We start from the raw sequence: 16605 nt of genomic DNA on the forward strand, positions 1-16605 counted from the left end.
TGTTGCCAAAATAAAAACCAACATCACTACAACATTTGTGTTCAATCAGAATACTAACTCTGAAAATAATATTTGGATTTCACGAATCTAGAACTAGATCAGATCAGAAAAATGATCAGATCAAATCAGTTGAAGTAATTTCAGGTGAACCAAACGAAATCCAGTCAACATGTGAAGCACACAAGCGAAGGAACTTTGCTAACGCCAACTAACATAATTTGGTAAGATATAGATTAATGAACCAGGAGACATAGCAGAATATGAATGCAAATAAATTTGAAACACAGAATGGCTTTATAATAAGATTAAGATAATATCATTTCAAAATTACAGTACAGCCAGAAATTTAAGGTAAGAATAGCAAAATCAAGAGGGTTAAAAGTGTTGAAAGCTATGTTATATTATTTCAATATAGTTGACAATACTTCCACTAATACATATTTTACATAGGTGGGGTGAATTGCATCATGATTTTTAAAGCAAAATATTTTTGAAGAAACAAGTCTATAATAATCCGATATCTGAATCATATGCAATTTCAAGTCTATTTGTCTATGTGAGCCAACATTATCAAAAGAAAGGTCTGCACAAAGAACGAATATAACAAGTCTACTATCAATTTTCTTTAGGACTGCTTCCCCACAAAAGTACCTGTTCCAAGGAGTTCTTTGCCAATGCCTTGACACCATCATGGTCCCTTCACTCTTTGGTTTCAGCATTAGAGTCTGTATTACACCAGTCTGCCGTGCTAATTCCAGACAGCTTCACTTGAGAACTCATTTGTCTCAACATTGAATGAATCATAGTTCTTCTATGAACGGAACCGTATTTTTTAGAGTAATCTAGTTCGCCCAATCCAAAACAGGTCTTGCTGTACCCTGCTTCTTTGTGCAAACCTTTCTCCTTTATAAGTCTCCTCACTGTATCGACATCTTCCCATCGCCCTTGGGAAGCATATATGTTTGATAATAACAGATAAGCCCCAATGTCTTCCGGTTCTTGCTCAACCAGCCACTTCCCAACAAACTCCCCAAGCTGTATATTCGAATGGGTATGACAAGATGAGAGTAAGGCTCCCCATAAAGCAGGTCCTCCCTTCACATGCATATCCCTCACGAGGTCTTCTGTGTCTTTGAGCAGACCAGCCCTCCCAAGAAGATCAACCATGCAACCATAGTGCTCAACCTTCGGCTCAATCTTGTAAACTCTATTCATGATATCAAAATACCACCAGCCCTCCAAGACCTTGCCTGAATGGGCACAGGCGGCTAAAACACATACAAAAGTGGCATCATTAGGTATTTGCTTACTATTCTCCAGCTCTTGAAACATTTCAAGGGCTTTGTCTACAAGACCATGCGAGCCATAGCCCATAATCATCGAGTTCCACGACACAACACTCTTCTTTGGCATACCATCAAAGACAACTTTAGCCATGTCCATATCCCCACACTTCGCATACATAGTCAACAGAGCTGTAGAAAGCAAAATATCAGGTTTAATCCTCCTATTACTCTCTATATAGTGATGGACCCACTTACCCAAATCCAGCTTACATAAATAGCCACATGCTGTTAGCACACTTACAAGAGTAGCCTCATTAGGCTGAGCATCTCCTTGTATCATTCTATCAAACAATGTCACACACTCATCATACTCCTTACACCTCACACAAAGGGCCAACATGGAATTCCAGGTCACCACATTACGGTCAGGCATACGTTTGAAACATTCACGAGCAGCCGAGATATCCCCCGTTCTAGCACACCCGTCAATCAAACAATTCCAAGAAACAACATCTCTGTGAGGCATTGCCCCAAAAATCTCCACCGCCGACTCCATATCTCCCACCCCAACATACCCAGCAAGCATTGAGTTCCAAGTAAAGACATCTCTCTCAGGCATTTCATCAAACAGATTCCGGGCAAGACCCACCTGCCCATTCTTCACATACCCATCAATCATTGTATTCCAAGTCACAATATCACACTCAGAACTTTCATCAAACACCTTATCTGCATCCCACATCTTCCCAAAAACCGAGCACATTCTAATCAACGAATTCCTAACAAACAAATCCAACCCAAACCCAGATTTCAAAACCCGGCAATGCGCCTTTTCTCCTTCTACACCATCCCCAACATCAACACAAACCCTAATAATCAGCGGAAAAGTATAATGATTAGGCAAAACACACCCACCAATCACATAATCATAATAAAATGCAAGACCACTTTCTGGGTAACCCTGATTTAAAAAACCTCTAATAATGGTATTACACATAAAAGCATCAACTTGATCAATCTTTTCCAGAAGCGAAACAGCTTGGTATAACCCATGAGGAAGAGAACAGAGCTTCTTCACAGCCCGGCTTGCGGCGAGAGGGTGATTAAGGAGGCCTAAGATGATAAGCTGAGCTTGAGTTTGATGGAATTGAGCAAGATTGGAACATGAATCTACTTTCTGGAGAATTGGGTGGTTTAGATTTAATTTGTATTGTTCTATATCATCAAATTTGATTTCTGGGAAAGATCCAAATTTTAGATTGGACCAGAGTTTTGGGGATGAGAGTTTGGGGGGAAATTGATGAAATTTGAGGCGTTTTTGGGGAGAAAGGAAGGTGAAGGAAGTTATGGGTTTGAAGAGGTTTTTCTTAACGGTCATTTTTTAGGTTTGGCGGGAATGTGACTGATTTTGCTACTCCCTTGTTCTAATGGTCTAATCGAACTTATTTGAATTTAATTGAATTTACAACCGGATTGATCTTATTAGAGATGATTGGTTTTATTGGAATTGCAATATGAAACTTTTTTTTTTTTTTTAATAAAACACGAAGTATAAATCAATATTTTGCTACTAACATACGAGCAACTATCCACTTGGTGTCAGTTGAATTTAAACATTTCAGGCGCCTTTTTTTCAGTTGCAAACTTGTGCAGCAAAGCATACAAAGACATAGTGGGATGAAGTTCATTAATTTAAAGCTGCCAAGTATATAGCTTATACTGTACTAAACATTTACGAGGTGAGCTTTAGAGCTGTAGATAAGAGAAGGCAAGGCTTGTGTAAAACTAACAAGACTATAAGAATTATAGCTTTCAAAGGTCATACATATAAAAAGCACAGAGATTGATGTAACTCATTATCTCTATATGTATTATGTAGTCCCAAAGTTGTTGTCTTCGTAGTCACAAACCACACATAAATACACTTAAAGCTCTCAAACACGAATGTCTGACCATGCTAATATTTTTGAACCTAACCACCGAATGTTGTCCACTCCAACCCAATAGGATGTGAGACCCGTTCTGCATATTCTCCTTTGGTAGCTGCAATCACAAGGAACCCTTTCAAAAACCTCCAAAGATTAGTGTAATAATAAAGTAAATAATGTGTTTTACCAAAGCAAGATGCTTTAAAACTAATTCTTGATGTGAAATACTGCACTCTTGATGATATAAATGATGTTCATGCTTTATAACTTCTATCACAATCCCTTTCCCAGTAGAAGACCTTTGTAGTTTCCATCAATCTTGTCCTGGCCAATGAATGAAATCAGTTCCAAAGATTGTTGTCGTTTTCCTCTTAAATCTATTGACAGTTTATTGTTGAATAATTCAGAGATATTTTTTTTGAAAAATACACGATAAAACCAAATCTAAGAGACTGCACATCAAAAGTTGGAAATCCTTTTGACCATTTTGTATAACACAAACTACTTGTATCAAAACAATGTAATTTGAATTATTAACTTTAGCATGCAGTTAGGCTAATTGAACCTTTGGCAGCTTACTGATTAAGTACAGATCGAGTTTTTGCATTCCCTATTGTAGGAGATCTGTTACTACATACATACTTTTCAAGAATGCAAAGTGTATTGATAAATGTGAAGCAGCCTGTTCAACAAGTTACGAAAACTATACTATACTATTGTAGGTATGAACAATCCTTTTTCTATCTGCACCAATTCATTAATTTGTTAGTTAAAAGTGGATAAAGTAAGATTATGCATGAATTAAAAAAGGTTTAATGGCCTGTTCCCATTCCATATCAGATTATTACTACAGATGAATCTATACAATGCGTCTTCATTTTGCCATTGGAAACTTGAACGTCTGCTCCTGCTCCGGATTGTGCAGTGGTAGAACATCTTTATACTTGAGATTCTGAGTAAATGCATCTCATTCATCTCTATCTTCTTCAATCACTTGTTCCTCGACAACACCACCATCTTCAACCTCTCCCCCTCTATCTTCTGGCTCTCCAAGTTGTTCTCATTGTGCTCGTAAAAATTGTAGCTTCCACGGTTCAAGATATTCCCAGTCCAAAGGTTGAAAATTCTGATCCTCATATGATAGTCAAACCATGGGTCTAAGGAAGATTCCCCACCATCATAGGGCTCTTTTCTTCCATGGAAGGCACTATAGAAATGAATTATCTGATCAACCCTTTTTTTAGATGTAATGCTACTCTTCGGAATGTCTAACAACACAGGCTGATTTCCAAATTTGCGTAGAAACACAACTGGTTTGTCATAGTGTCTATTATGAACAATTACATGATCTAATTTTTCTGCAAACTCATCCCACCAAAGCCTTAGAGGCTCCAATCTCCCGGCGCCTCATCTGTACGATATGTCTTGGTATCGTGGCCACCAAGGCCACAGTACATGGGGCATGTTCCCCTCAACACTATAAGGGTAACTTGATTTAACTTTTTTTAAAAAGGTGTAGTATCCTTTAATTTTACACCAAATAGTGTAAATTCAGTTAGTTGTTTCAATTCCCCTAACCTGTTCCTCATAAATGATGATCTCCTTTTCTTTTAGGGATTCGCTCCTTAAAATTTTTTGAAGAATCAGATTCCTCTTCATCGGTGGATTTAGGAAAGGATTAACATCATCGAATTTTCTAATGGCCTACACAATTATAAACAATTGGAGATCATGCAAAGTTCTCTTATATGATCGATACCCTGCATCTACACTTTTGTTAGTTCCAATTCATTTTGTTCCACCTTAAATTTATTAACCACTGTTGGGGTTGGTGAGTGCACAACGGTAGTGAAGATATGTTTGATTGAGAAGTATAAATTGAATTGATAATTGACAAGATAATAATTAATATAAATGAACACATGATTTTATATTACGACGAACACTTTTATTCCACTATTTGAAAATAGGAGAATACAAGGGTTTATATTACAATGTGACTCTATCTCTATATTACTCACAAAAGAGTATTACAAAGTAGGAATAGTGGAGTCGTAAAGAAGGTAAATAGTACAAGGAGGTGTAGTATGTAGGAAGGCTTATGCGTGGTATGGGTGTTTTGTTGTATACAATGATTGAATGACCATGACTTATATTTATAGGTGTAGATGGAGCTTGGAGGAAATGGCCGGAATATTCTAGAAATTCCTCCATCATTCTTGTATCCATAACGTTCTAGAAAATTCACGAACCATGTATTATATTCTAGCTAATAGCTTCCAATGTAAATAATAATCTAGATATTCAATTAGGATATTATTCTAGAGATTCCGGAAGCCTCTAGAATATGCACAATACTCCACCAAAATAATGGGCTTATAAAATTTGGATCATACCCAACAACCATAATAAAACATATGATTGGTTCGTAGATCATCCTCAGTTATATCGACTAGCAAAAACCATAGTAAAATCATACACATAAAACCAAAACCAACGAACAGTTCAAAAGATTGGTATGGAAATTATACCAGGTCATCCTTGATGAAAAGGGTGATCTTATTACCCCTGCCTAAAGGTTGTCCATTAATATCCCTAGTAACAGTGAAAGAACCACCAGCCTGAAACACCCAAATGTATTGCACATACATCATCATTGTGCTTGGTTGTCACCACCACGACACCACCCTCTCTAAATATCCCAATCACGCTCACATCAGCACCTTCTTATAGAGCTCCCATCAACACAATCCAAATTTTAAATGTCACGCCAAAGTTTGTCAATGGAAAATACATAATGTCATAAAGTTGAAGAAGTCTACTAATTATTGAGGGTATATTTTATGGGATATTTTCAGAGTTATTTGGGGTTATCTTTTATATTGTTTCCTAATCTCTAGTTACCTAGGTTAAGGTAACTATAGGGTGAGCATTGCATATATATTGGTTTTGATTGACTAATGAAACTCAAGTAGTAAGTTTATACTAATTCTACACTAATTATAAGTTCCAAGACAGCAAATTAAACAAGTACATTCAATTTATATCATAATAATACTAAATAACACATAAATTGATTAAAAATAACTCCGATTGAATTAAAGAAATTATAAGTGTATTATAAAAGGCCAAACGTATACGGAATTACAAAGTACGCATAACATTACATTTACAAAAATCAACGTGTGTTTCATAGTAATTAAACTAACTATAAAATATTAATTCCTTCTTATATCTGAATTTAATTTCTTCTTATGTCTGAATTTTAAAAAGCATTCATTATTAGCTCTTATGCCTTTAGGGTTAAAAAAATCCGTCAAGAAAACACTTAATTACCAAAATCTAACACATTACATAAAGTAGAGAGGAAAAATGTTTAATTGTTGCAAATAATATGAAACGGAGGTAGTATATTCCTACTAACTATATTTTATATCAAAAAATTCACCCCATGATTCCTATCCTATAAATATTCCCTAAAATTTTGTATAATACCTATTATTACGATTAAGGATCTGTTCATTTCAGCTTAATTTTAGTTTAGTTCAGCTCTAATCAATTCAGTTCAATTCAGTTCAGCTCCAATCAGTTCAGTTCAGTTCAGTTCAGCTTCTAATTTCCTTCTCTCATAAAATATTTATTTCAGCTCTATTCAGTTCAGTTCAATTCAGCTCCAATCAATCCAGTTCAGCTCCAATCACTTCATCTCAGTTCAATAAAAGCCCTAATACGACACGAAAAGAGTAGAATAGCTGAAGCCCACAACCTAGATACAAAGGCTAGACAGGGCTAATATTTATTCAGTTATTCCCTATATATCACAGGTTCTTAGCTACACACTTACGTAACTAAGCTAGCTGCAACAACCCTATATATGAACATATAGTACTTCAAAAATGAACATACGTTTTTTTTTCTCCTTTTTATATTTACTCCCCTTTCTCTTCTTCTTCCTTACCTCCATTAATTCTCTCTCTGCTTTCTTCTCCCCTCTTAATATTTACCTCTTTCTCTTTCTTCTTCCATACCTCCATTAATTTTTACTCTTTGTTTTCTTCTCCATTCTAATTTTTCTCTCTCCTCTTCTTTTTTCTTCCCATATAAGTAATTTTTTTTCTTACCGCACTTTCCTTCAATTTGTAAACTTCTTTATCCTCCTATTTTTAATATTCTCCAATTCCTCACCATTATTGTAGCATTCTCCATCATCTTCGTCGCGACCGTCACCATTTTCTTTTTCCTCAATTTTCTATAATATTATGGACTTGGTTGTTATTCAAAAGAGATCATCAATGCAAGTTAGTTTTTGTATTGTTGATTTTATTTTAATTAGTTTTAATTAGGTTAGATTTGGGCTAAAAATTGTAATTGATTTTTCTGATTTTATAATTAGTGAATTTCACAATTTAATGAATTTTAATATACTTTTTAATGAATCTAGTACTGAATTTTTGAATATTTTATGAATATTAATTTAATTAATGAGTTTTTGTGATGAATTATTGAATTGTTGCATCTTTAATTTGTTTGTTATAATGAATTTCCGTTTTTTGATTGAGTTGCTAATATTTGTGCATAATTTTTGGAAAAAAAATGAACACGGTGTACTTTAAAATTGAACATTTAGTACACTAAAAATGAACATTTGGTAATAAAAACTAAACATACTTTAATGATTCATTTTATCTTTAGTTTCCGTTAATGATTATATACAATGAATTTGAATTTATATGAATACTAGGCTAAACCCCGTGCAATGCACGGATGTTGAATAATTATAATAAAAATATAAGGAGTAATAATTATACAAAAAATAAATAAATCGTTTGACCAAGTATAAAAACGCATGAAATATATTAAAACACCGCAAACATATAATAAAAAATATTTATATATGTAATAGTTATATAGTGCAAGTTGATATTTTAGGAAGTTTACTTTAGAATTATATAAAATAAAAGTCATAATTTAGATGAAAACAATAATTTATTTTTAGAAAGTAATTTTGGCGGGAATTTTTTTTATAATATGTTGCCAAGTGTCCTTTTAGATTCTCTTTTAGTAGTATGTAATTGATGATTGATTGGTTGATAAGAAAATTATGCTCATTTTTAATATATTAAATGTTCATAATTTTTTTTCATGTGTTCGTTTTTTTATATTAAATGTTTTTTTTTTTTAATATATTCATATATTTTTATGAAATTTTCATTTTATTTGGTGTGGTCTAGCTATTCTATTATTGTATGATAAATGTTCATTTTTAATATGATAATATTCATAATTATTATTGACATGTTCATTTTTTATCAACAAATGTTCTTTTATTATTATTATTATTTTTTTTTTTTTACCTGGTCATAATTATTTTTACACTAAGTGCTCATTTTTAAGGTTGTAGCCCATCAATTTTATGATTATCATGTTTATTTTTGATATTGAATTATCATTTTTTTAACATGTTCACTTTTTTAATGTGTTCATTTTTTATTACTGAATGTTCATTTATTTTTTACGTGTTCATTATTTTTTACTAGGTAGTGAGTAATTGCCTATATATAAATACTAGGTTAAACCCCCGTGCAAATGCACGGTTGTTGAATAATTATGATAATAATATAATTATATAAAAATTAATGAATCGATTCATCGGGTATTAAAGTGCATGAAATATATTAAAACAATTAAAACATGTGAGAGAAAATATTTATTGTTATAATGTGCAAGTTGATATTTTAGAAAGTTTATTTTAGTTTTTATATATATATATAAAAAAAAAGTCATAATCTAAATGCAATCTTTATTTTTATATAATAACGATTTTATTTAGAAAGTAATTTTGGCGGGAATTTTTTTAATAATATGTTGTCAAGTGTTCCTACAGATTCGCTTTTAGTAGTATGTAATTGATAAATATAGTCGTGTAATAAAATTAAGTATTGTTAAACCCAAAGTAAAAAGACGGACGAACGTAAGTACATACTTTGTCCTCCTATCTCGGTGTCTCTGTTTCTTGTTGTAACTTGTAACTTGTAACTTGTAAGTGGTTTCTTTTTCTAATCGTCGAATATCAATTTCACAATCTAGGGTTTATCGTTGAGTCAGTGTAGTAAATTTGGGTTTCGAATTAATCAGGAATTTCTAAGTTTATCGGTGAACGATCATAACCAGAAAATTTTACTCCGTATATTTGAGTTAAACTTGCCTTTTCTCTCTATAATTATGTGATTTTCGAGCTTAATTGATTTGATAATTGAATCAAATTTGGTTACAAAAAAAATATAAACATCACAATCTAGGATTTATTGTAGTACATTTAGGTTTCGAATTTATTAGGAATTAATTACTAAGTTTATGAATGATCATAACGAGAGATTATGTTTCAAGAGAAGAAATTTATGAGCCTATTTTGATAATCTAAAAATCTCTCTCTAAAATTATGTGATTTCGAGTTTGGTGTGATAATTGAATCAAATTTGCTGTAATTTTGTCATTCATAGTATCTATTTGTAATATAATTTGATAATATTGAATTTAAGTGAATTTTGGTTGTTAATGTGTTGCAGATTAAACCCTAAAATGGTAGGACGGAAGCGGCCTTACGCCGACGAATCAGAAGCAGAAGTTGAAAGAGAAAATAATGGCGGGAAAGTTGAAAAGAAAAGGAGTAGTAGTGAGATTGGAATAATGAGTGATGAATCCTTCTTTGCTCTACCACTTTCCGACCCTACTAAAACTGCTATTAAGGATATCGGCTTCTCTAACATGACACAGGTTCCTATATCAGTGATTTAATTATTTTGTTTTCGAAAACTTAAATTTGGAGATTGTGTTCTTAATGATGAATTTGTGACATAATTTGAGAATGGGAGGGTGTATAAGTACTTAGTGAGTGAATTTATAGAGATGGCGCGTTAGCTCTGCAAGGCTCCAAGACCTATAATTTTATCATAGAGGCAATTCGATTTGAAGAATCCTAGCTATTGATCACATGACCCTGGAAACTATTACTTCGTATATCTTTTCTATATGAATAAATTGCACCTGCTTGGCCTGCCTTGCGTAGTTGCGCCTTGGTGTGTCTTGCGCCCTTTAAAACTAAGGACAAGTGGCACTGAAGCTTATTTTATCGATTTTGTAATTTCTTGTAAATTGGTCTACCACGACCCTTAGAATCCCAAAATACAACTTCAATTGATGGAATTTGAATTTAGTATTTCACGGTTAGCTAATGCTATTTGCTTTACTATGTTTGCAGATTCAAGCCAGAGCTATACCTCCTCTCTTGGAAGGCAAAGATGTGCTCGGAGCTGCAAGGACTGGTTCTGGAAAAACCCTTGCCTTTCTTATTCCAGCTGTGGAATTGCTGCATCAGACATGTTTTACTCCTCGTAATGGTCTTGGTGTTGTTGTTATTTGTCCAACCAGGGAGCTTGCTATTCAGGTTTAACTCGGGACTTGCTTCCTTTTGTTTGCTTTGCTTTAAAGGGCAGTCTCACAGAACTATTTTTTGTCTTTATGATGCAGTCACACGCTGTTGCTAAAGAACTTCTGAAGCATCATTCACAAACCCTTGGCTTGGTCATTGGTGGTGCAGCCCGAAGGAGAGAAGCAGAAAAACTTGCCAAAGGTGTTAATCTTTTAGTGGCAACTCCCGGACGCCTTCTTGACCATCTTCAAAATACTAAGGGCTTCATATACAAAAATTTAAAGGTGCTTTGTGGCATTTATATCAAACTTTACTTGAAACATGGCTTTTTTTTGTGTAGTATTTCCAACTTTATTTGTTCTAAGATCTGATAATCTGATCCTGATTTGATTTCTTAATTTGACTAATTTCTGACAATATTTGTACACTATTTCTTAAGGAAAAAAATTTATCAAATGTGACATCTTTGGAATCGAATTAATGTGTAACTTCCTATTATAATGTTTCGCAATAAGCAAACACAAATAAGCAAGTATGGTCTGATTTGATCAATTTTGAATAAGCAAATATTTGTTAAAATTAGTTGAATTGAACATAGCCTAAGTGAATATAATATAATGAAGAATGTTAAGTGAACCTGATATTCAATTCAATTCTCGGTTTTCATATTTGCTGAATGGATGATCAAAACCGTTGTACAAGAGGAGTTATATTGTGGGTATTTCCTTACATATAATGCTTGTATTTACTAGGGTAATGGCATCTCTAATATATTTATGCTTGCAGTGCTTGGTGATTGATGAAGCTGACAGGATTCTGGAAGCTAATTTTGAAGAAGAGATGAGGCAGATACTAAAGTTTTTGCCTAAGGTCAGAAATATGCTTTTTATATTTCATGTGTGGTTGATAATTTGTGTCCAGAAAAAAGGGCTGTAATATGTATTCAATTAATGTTTTTTTACAAATATAGTGACATTGTGCTTGTGATGCATGACTGGAGAAAAATAATATTCATGTCATTTTATGCCTGTTGCCTCTTTGATATTAAGGAAATTTGGAACGTATGATAGTTTGTGGTTCTTGTAGCATTTTGGAAGATGGAAAGCTGGTGCTTTATAAACAAATGTTTACCTTGATAAATTTAATGGTTACGATATACACAGCCTAAGGGCTAATAATGAGCGTCAAATATACTCCCTATTATTGAGTTTAAGAATACGTGACAAAATAACATTTTGGTATGTATTGTAAATGTTAACTTTAATACTAATAATTTTACTTTACTCTCTCATAGGTAGCTACTTATATAATTTGGAAGTATATGTAATCCAAAAGTAAATTTCTTTTGTTTTGCAAGTTATTGTATTAATTTAGTATGAACAGTTGATATGATTGAGCTTGAATTTTACTGTGCTCTGGATGGATTATCTTCTTTTGTGATGTTTAGGGCCTTTTGATGCTGGATTTCTACTTTGTGGTTCTTGGAATCGTATATGTTATGCCAAATTTTATGCTCTTTTATGTCTTTGTCAAGGCCATGAAGTTTCTGAAATAATTATTCGATTGAAAATTTTCTGGCATACAGGAACGGCAAACATCTCTTTTTTCAGCCACCCAAACTCAGAAGGTAGCTGTCAATTTTTTGTAATTTCTGCCGTATTTCTGTTCAGGAAAGGGGGCATGTTTAGGGGAGAGAGGGAGATGTAATACTGAGTAGAACTGGCTATTATGTGTATATGTGCTGAGTTAGTGATATAATAATCTTGGTATGTAGGTGGAGGACCTTGCACGCTTGTCATTCAAGTCTAGTCCTATCTACATTGATGTTGACGAAGGGAGGACTAAGGTAAGTGAAAACTGTAAATTGATGGTTCCATTATTTGTACCTGTCATCCTTGGTTCTTATATGATGGAATAACTTATCCAATGCTGGTTATCATAGGTTACAAATGAAGGACTACAGCAGGGCTATTGTGTTATTCCTAGTGATAAGAGACTTATCCTTCTCTATTCGTTTCTGAAGAAGAATCTGACTAAGAAAGTTATGGTTTTCTTTTCTTCCTGCAAGTCAGTAAAATTCCATTCAGAACTATTCAAATATATTCAGATTGACTGCTTTGATTATTATGGGAAGCAAAAGCAGAACAAGAGAATTACAACATTTGACGACTTCAGCAAAGCAGAAAAAGGCATACTTTTTTGCACTGATGTTGCTGCTCGTGGACTTGATATTCCTGGTGTGGTTAGTGTCTTATATGCTGTTTTTACATTAATTAGTGTAATCTCAACAGAATACAGGTTTTGGTACAGCTAGTTAGCAAAGGCACCTTTATCTGAATGGTCTGTTATTTCTTGGCTTTTTGTAGGATTGGATTGTGCAGTATGATCCTCCAAATGCCTCAACGGTATTTCACATCACCGACTTGAGACCCCCCCCCCCCCCCCCTGAATATAGCGAGCTTTATGTGATTTTGTTAGCTGATATGTTATCCCTTTTAGGATTATGTTCATAGGGTTGGACGAACAGCTCGTGGGGAAGGTGCAAAGGGTAATGCTTTGCTTTTTCTTATTCCAGAAGAGCTGCAGCTCCTTAGTTATTTGAAGGTATGAATATAGCCGACAAGCTACACTTTGAAGTTTCTGTGATGAAAGTGAAATCAGATGTATGTATTTAATTTGGACTTAAAACTTATATGAATGTATTCATCAATCTTTGTGAGATAATTTGGATTTATCTTTTGTTACACTGAGTGCTGACTGCAGGTTAAAGCTCAGTTATGTTAAACTTGTTATTTGTGCTAAGCGGATCAATTTATTTCTACGTGTATATCTCGCCCCTTATTTCTAACTCAATATGCAAAATTATAATGCAGAGTGAGAAGATTCCTGTGAAAGAGTATGATTTTGATACAAAGAAGCTGGCAAAAGTGCAGTCAGTTCTGGTACTAAATCTTCTTATTTCTGTTTTTTTTTTCCTTCCGAATTATGAAAGCACCATTTTACATAGTAGGATTTTGCAGGAGAAATTGGTATCAAATAATTATTACTTGAACAAGTCAGCTAAAGACGCATTCAGGACCTATATATCATCATATAGCTCACATTCCATAAAAGATGTGTTTGATGTACACAAACTTGATCTACAGGTAATAATTTTTTCTTTTGTATTATTAGAATAGGGCTGATCCTGTTAAAGACCAATTCATTATTTCATTTTGTATGGTAATATAATATGTGAATGAAAGACGAGGCAAACAGTTTGTCAGATAATGCGTTTTCTATAGATCTTATTGCTGCTGTCTATTTTACCAAGATTAGATGTTGGTTCACTTTTGCAGGCAGTAGCTGCTTCATTCTGCTTGTCTTGCCCACCAAGGGTTAATCTCAACTTACACAGCAATGCTTCGAAGTTTAGGAAGAAGAGCCGTAAAGTTGAAGGGAGATTCAATGAAAGCAATCCTTATGGGAAGCGAGATGGAGATGTTGCTAGGCAATTTGTTAGGTATTAGAAAACTTTCATAACAGATTTTATTCTAGTTTTTGCAAGGAAATTTTGGAAAAATAGTTTTGATACCTAGCTATTGCTAGTTTCTTAATAAGCTTATGATAATTGTATGTTATATTCGCAGAACAACAATCTACAAGGCTATTCATTAATTATAACATCACATGAATAAGTGTTTCTTTCGCTTTGATTTGTATATACTAGTATATAAATTAAATTGCCACATTTAATTTAGAATTGACGATTTAAAATGAAATTAAGCATTGTCCGTGTTTCAGGTTCTAAGGTTGGTGTTATTTTCTTAGGGCAGGTTGGTGTTAGTGGGAAGGGTTTGTTATTGACTATGGTGAAAAATTAAAATAATCCCACTAGACCATGTTGGGTGTGAAACTCACTTGTTAAGTTATCCTTAAGACCTTAACCTTTCGAGCAGGGTTTATGAAAGGATGTATAATGAATTGTGCATAAAATACGTAAGAGTAAATAATTAGAATTAAAAGAATAAAATAATGTGTTAGTATTTAAATTGAATACCTAAAATAAAAAAAAATAAATTTTGATTAATTTTACCATTAAAAATAATTTAAAAATCATCAATTTATAGCTTTCGAGTTTTAAAAATAAATTGTGGTAGTTATATTTCAAACGATTACTATATGTTTGCTCAACAAAAATATGATGTGGAGGTGAGAAAGGTAGAGAGAGGTAAAAATTCTCATTCGATAGCACTAGTTATTATGTGTCTAACCACGAATTATAAAGGACAAAGAGATCCAAATTCAAATAAACAACATACATTATAGACATTATTGATTCATAAATAGCACTTATTTATACACCATATTACGAATGAAGTATCATCCAAACGGAGTATTTTAAACATGCATGAAAACTTCATTAAGATGAGAATAAAATACAAATAAATAAACTCTGTGACATACGTACTTAGTTTTATTATGGACTTTAAGTTATTAAAATAAACCACTCTTAACTCTTGAGATAATTAGTAGAATAAAATAAACCACTCTAACTCTTGAGATAAATAAAGAGTTCATCATCAAAAAAAAAAACATGATTACAACAAATTAAACAGTAAATAAAAGGTCCCATACATTCCATATATTATATATGATGTTTGAATGGATAGATTGATCTACGAGATGCTCCAGCGGTTGCCTTTGTCGCCTTTGCTGCATGGCTTCTGATCCGCGTACATGCACGGCCGTGCAAAAGCTTCACTGCTTTTGGTTTCAGAAAGCAAAATAAGCCCAATTATTAACATTATTATAGTTTTCGCGAATTTTGAAAAGTTAGTCTTCTTCATTATCGATCTCCTTATGTGTTTGTAATTTTATAGGGAGTGTATATCGAAATTTTTTTTGTTATGAAGATGTATTTCCTTTGTATAATTTGTACTCTATTTATAGAGGGGTTTTTTTTTTTTTTTTTTTTTTTTTTTTTTTTTTTTTTTTTTTTTTTTTAACCTAAGTGTATGAATTATTGATTTTCATTAAAGGTTTTTAATATACTAGCTATACCGTAAATATTATTATGGATCACCATTGTCGCCGGAATCGTTGCCGGAATCATAGGGCTCAATAATTAGTCGTCCTTAAGTTGGACGTTAGATCACATGTTTTATATTGTGAGTTGACCTTGACTTACAGCTCGATCGCTTCGATGGGATGAGGAAAGAAGAAAGCCTAGCTAGCTACCTAAGATGATAAATTTGATTAAGCTTGGATTAATTTGATGAATATGAACTTGTCTGAGTTTGTGAAGAGGTGGGTGGTTTAATTAGGTTTATAATGTACTCTCTCTGTTTCTGAAAGTTCGACTTAGGGCATGTTCTCATACGTTTATTTTCAGTTCAGTTCCTAATTTCCTTCTCTTATAAAATATTCAGTTTAGCTCAGCTCAGTTCATTTCAGTTTAGCTGATTTCAGTCTATTATAACAGGCCCTTACTATGTGCAATTCCAATAAACATCTTTAACCATAATATTTTCGTCCATATATAAGTGAACATTATAAAAAGTTAATATGAAGCGATAGGAAAAGTTATAATAAGGGAAATCTAATAAGATCCCACATGCTAATTTATTTCTATTGTATAAGTCATAAAATGTAATCAAAACTATTTTGTTTTGACTAAATGAATAGTAAGTAAATCGAACTTTTAAAATGTGATTGCATGACGTGTAATTATATTAGAAAATGATACAAATATTTATGGACCACATTAATAAGCAAAACACTCAAATTAAGTTGACATTTGATGAGCCTTAATTTATACGAAGTATATGTTATTCTTGTTTGTCGCATTGCATAAGTTGACATTTGATGAGCACATTTTTTTTTTTGAATAGCACATTTGATGAGCACATAATTTATTCCTTTGAGTGTTGTTGCATAATGTTGTTGCATGTTCTCTACTTAATCAACATGATTATCATTT

General features: G+C 32.9%; 2 protein-coding genes across 2 annotated transcripts; one reads left to right on the forward strand and one right to left on the reverse strand.

Annotated features, from left to right (window-relative positions):
* Positions 1–615: 615 nt before the first annotated feature.
* On the reverse strand, positions 616–2707 carry LOC145580218 (pentatricopeptide repeat-containing protein At5g15300-like). The gene has a single exon (XM_081637630.1). The coding sequence runs from the start codon at positions 2662–2664 to the stop codon at positions 700–702; it is 1965 nt and encodes a 654-aa protein (XP_081493756.1). The 5' UTR covers positions 2665–2707; the 3' UTR covers positions 616–699.
* A 7086-nt stretch (positions 2708–9793) lies between these two features.
* Positions 9794–14152, forward strand: LOC145606652 (DEAD-box ATP-dependent RNA helicase 51-like). Its single transcript, XM_081662462.1, has 12 exons — positions 9794–9988; positions 10473–10658; positions 10742–10927; positions 11430–11513; positions 12229–12270; positions 12418–12489; positions 12586–12885; positions 13010–13048; positions 13143–13247; positions 13517–13585; positions 13664–13789; positions 13982–14152. The coding sequence occupies exons 1-12, from the start codon at positions 9794–9796 to the stop codon at positions 14150–14152; spliced, it is 1575 nt and encodes a 524-aa protein (XP_081518588.1).
* Positions 14153–16605: the final 2453 nt, after the last annotated feature.

This window comes from Chenopodium album, chromosome 2 (genome assembly GCF_948465745.1).
Source record: "Chenopodium album chromosome 2, dcCheAlbu1.1, whole genome shotgun sequence".
Classification (NCBI taxonomy): domain Eukaryota; kingdom Viridiplantae; phylum Streptophyta; class Magnoliopsida; order Caryophyllales; family Amaranthaceae; genus Chenopodium; species Chenopodium album.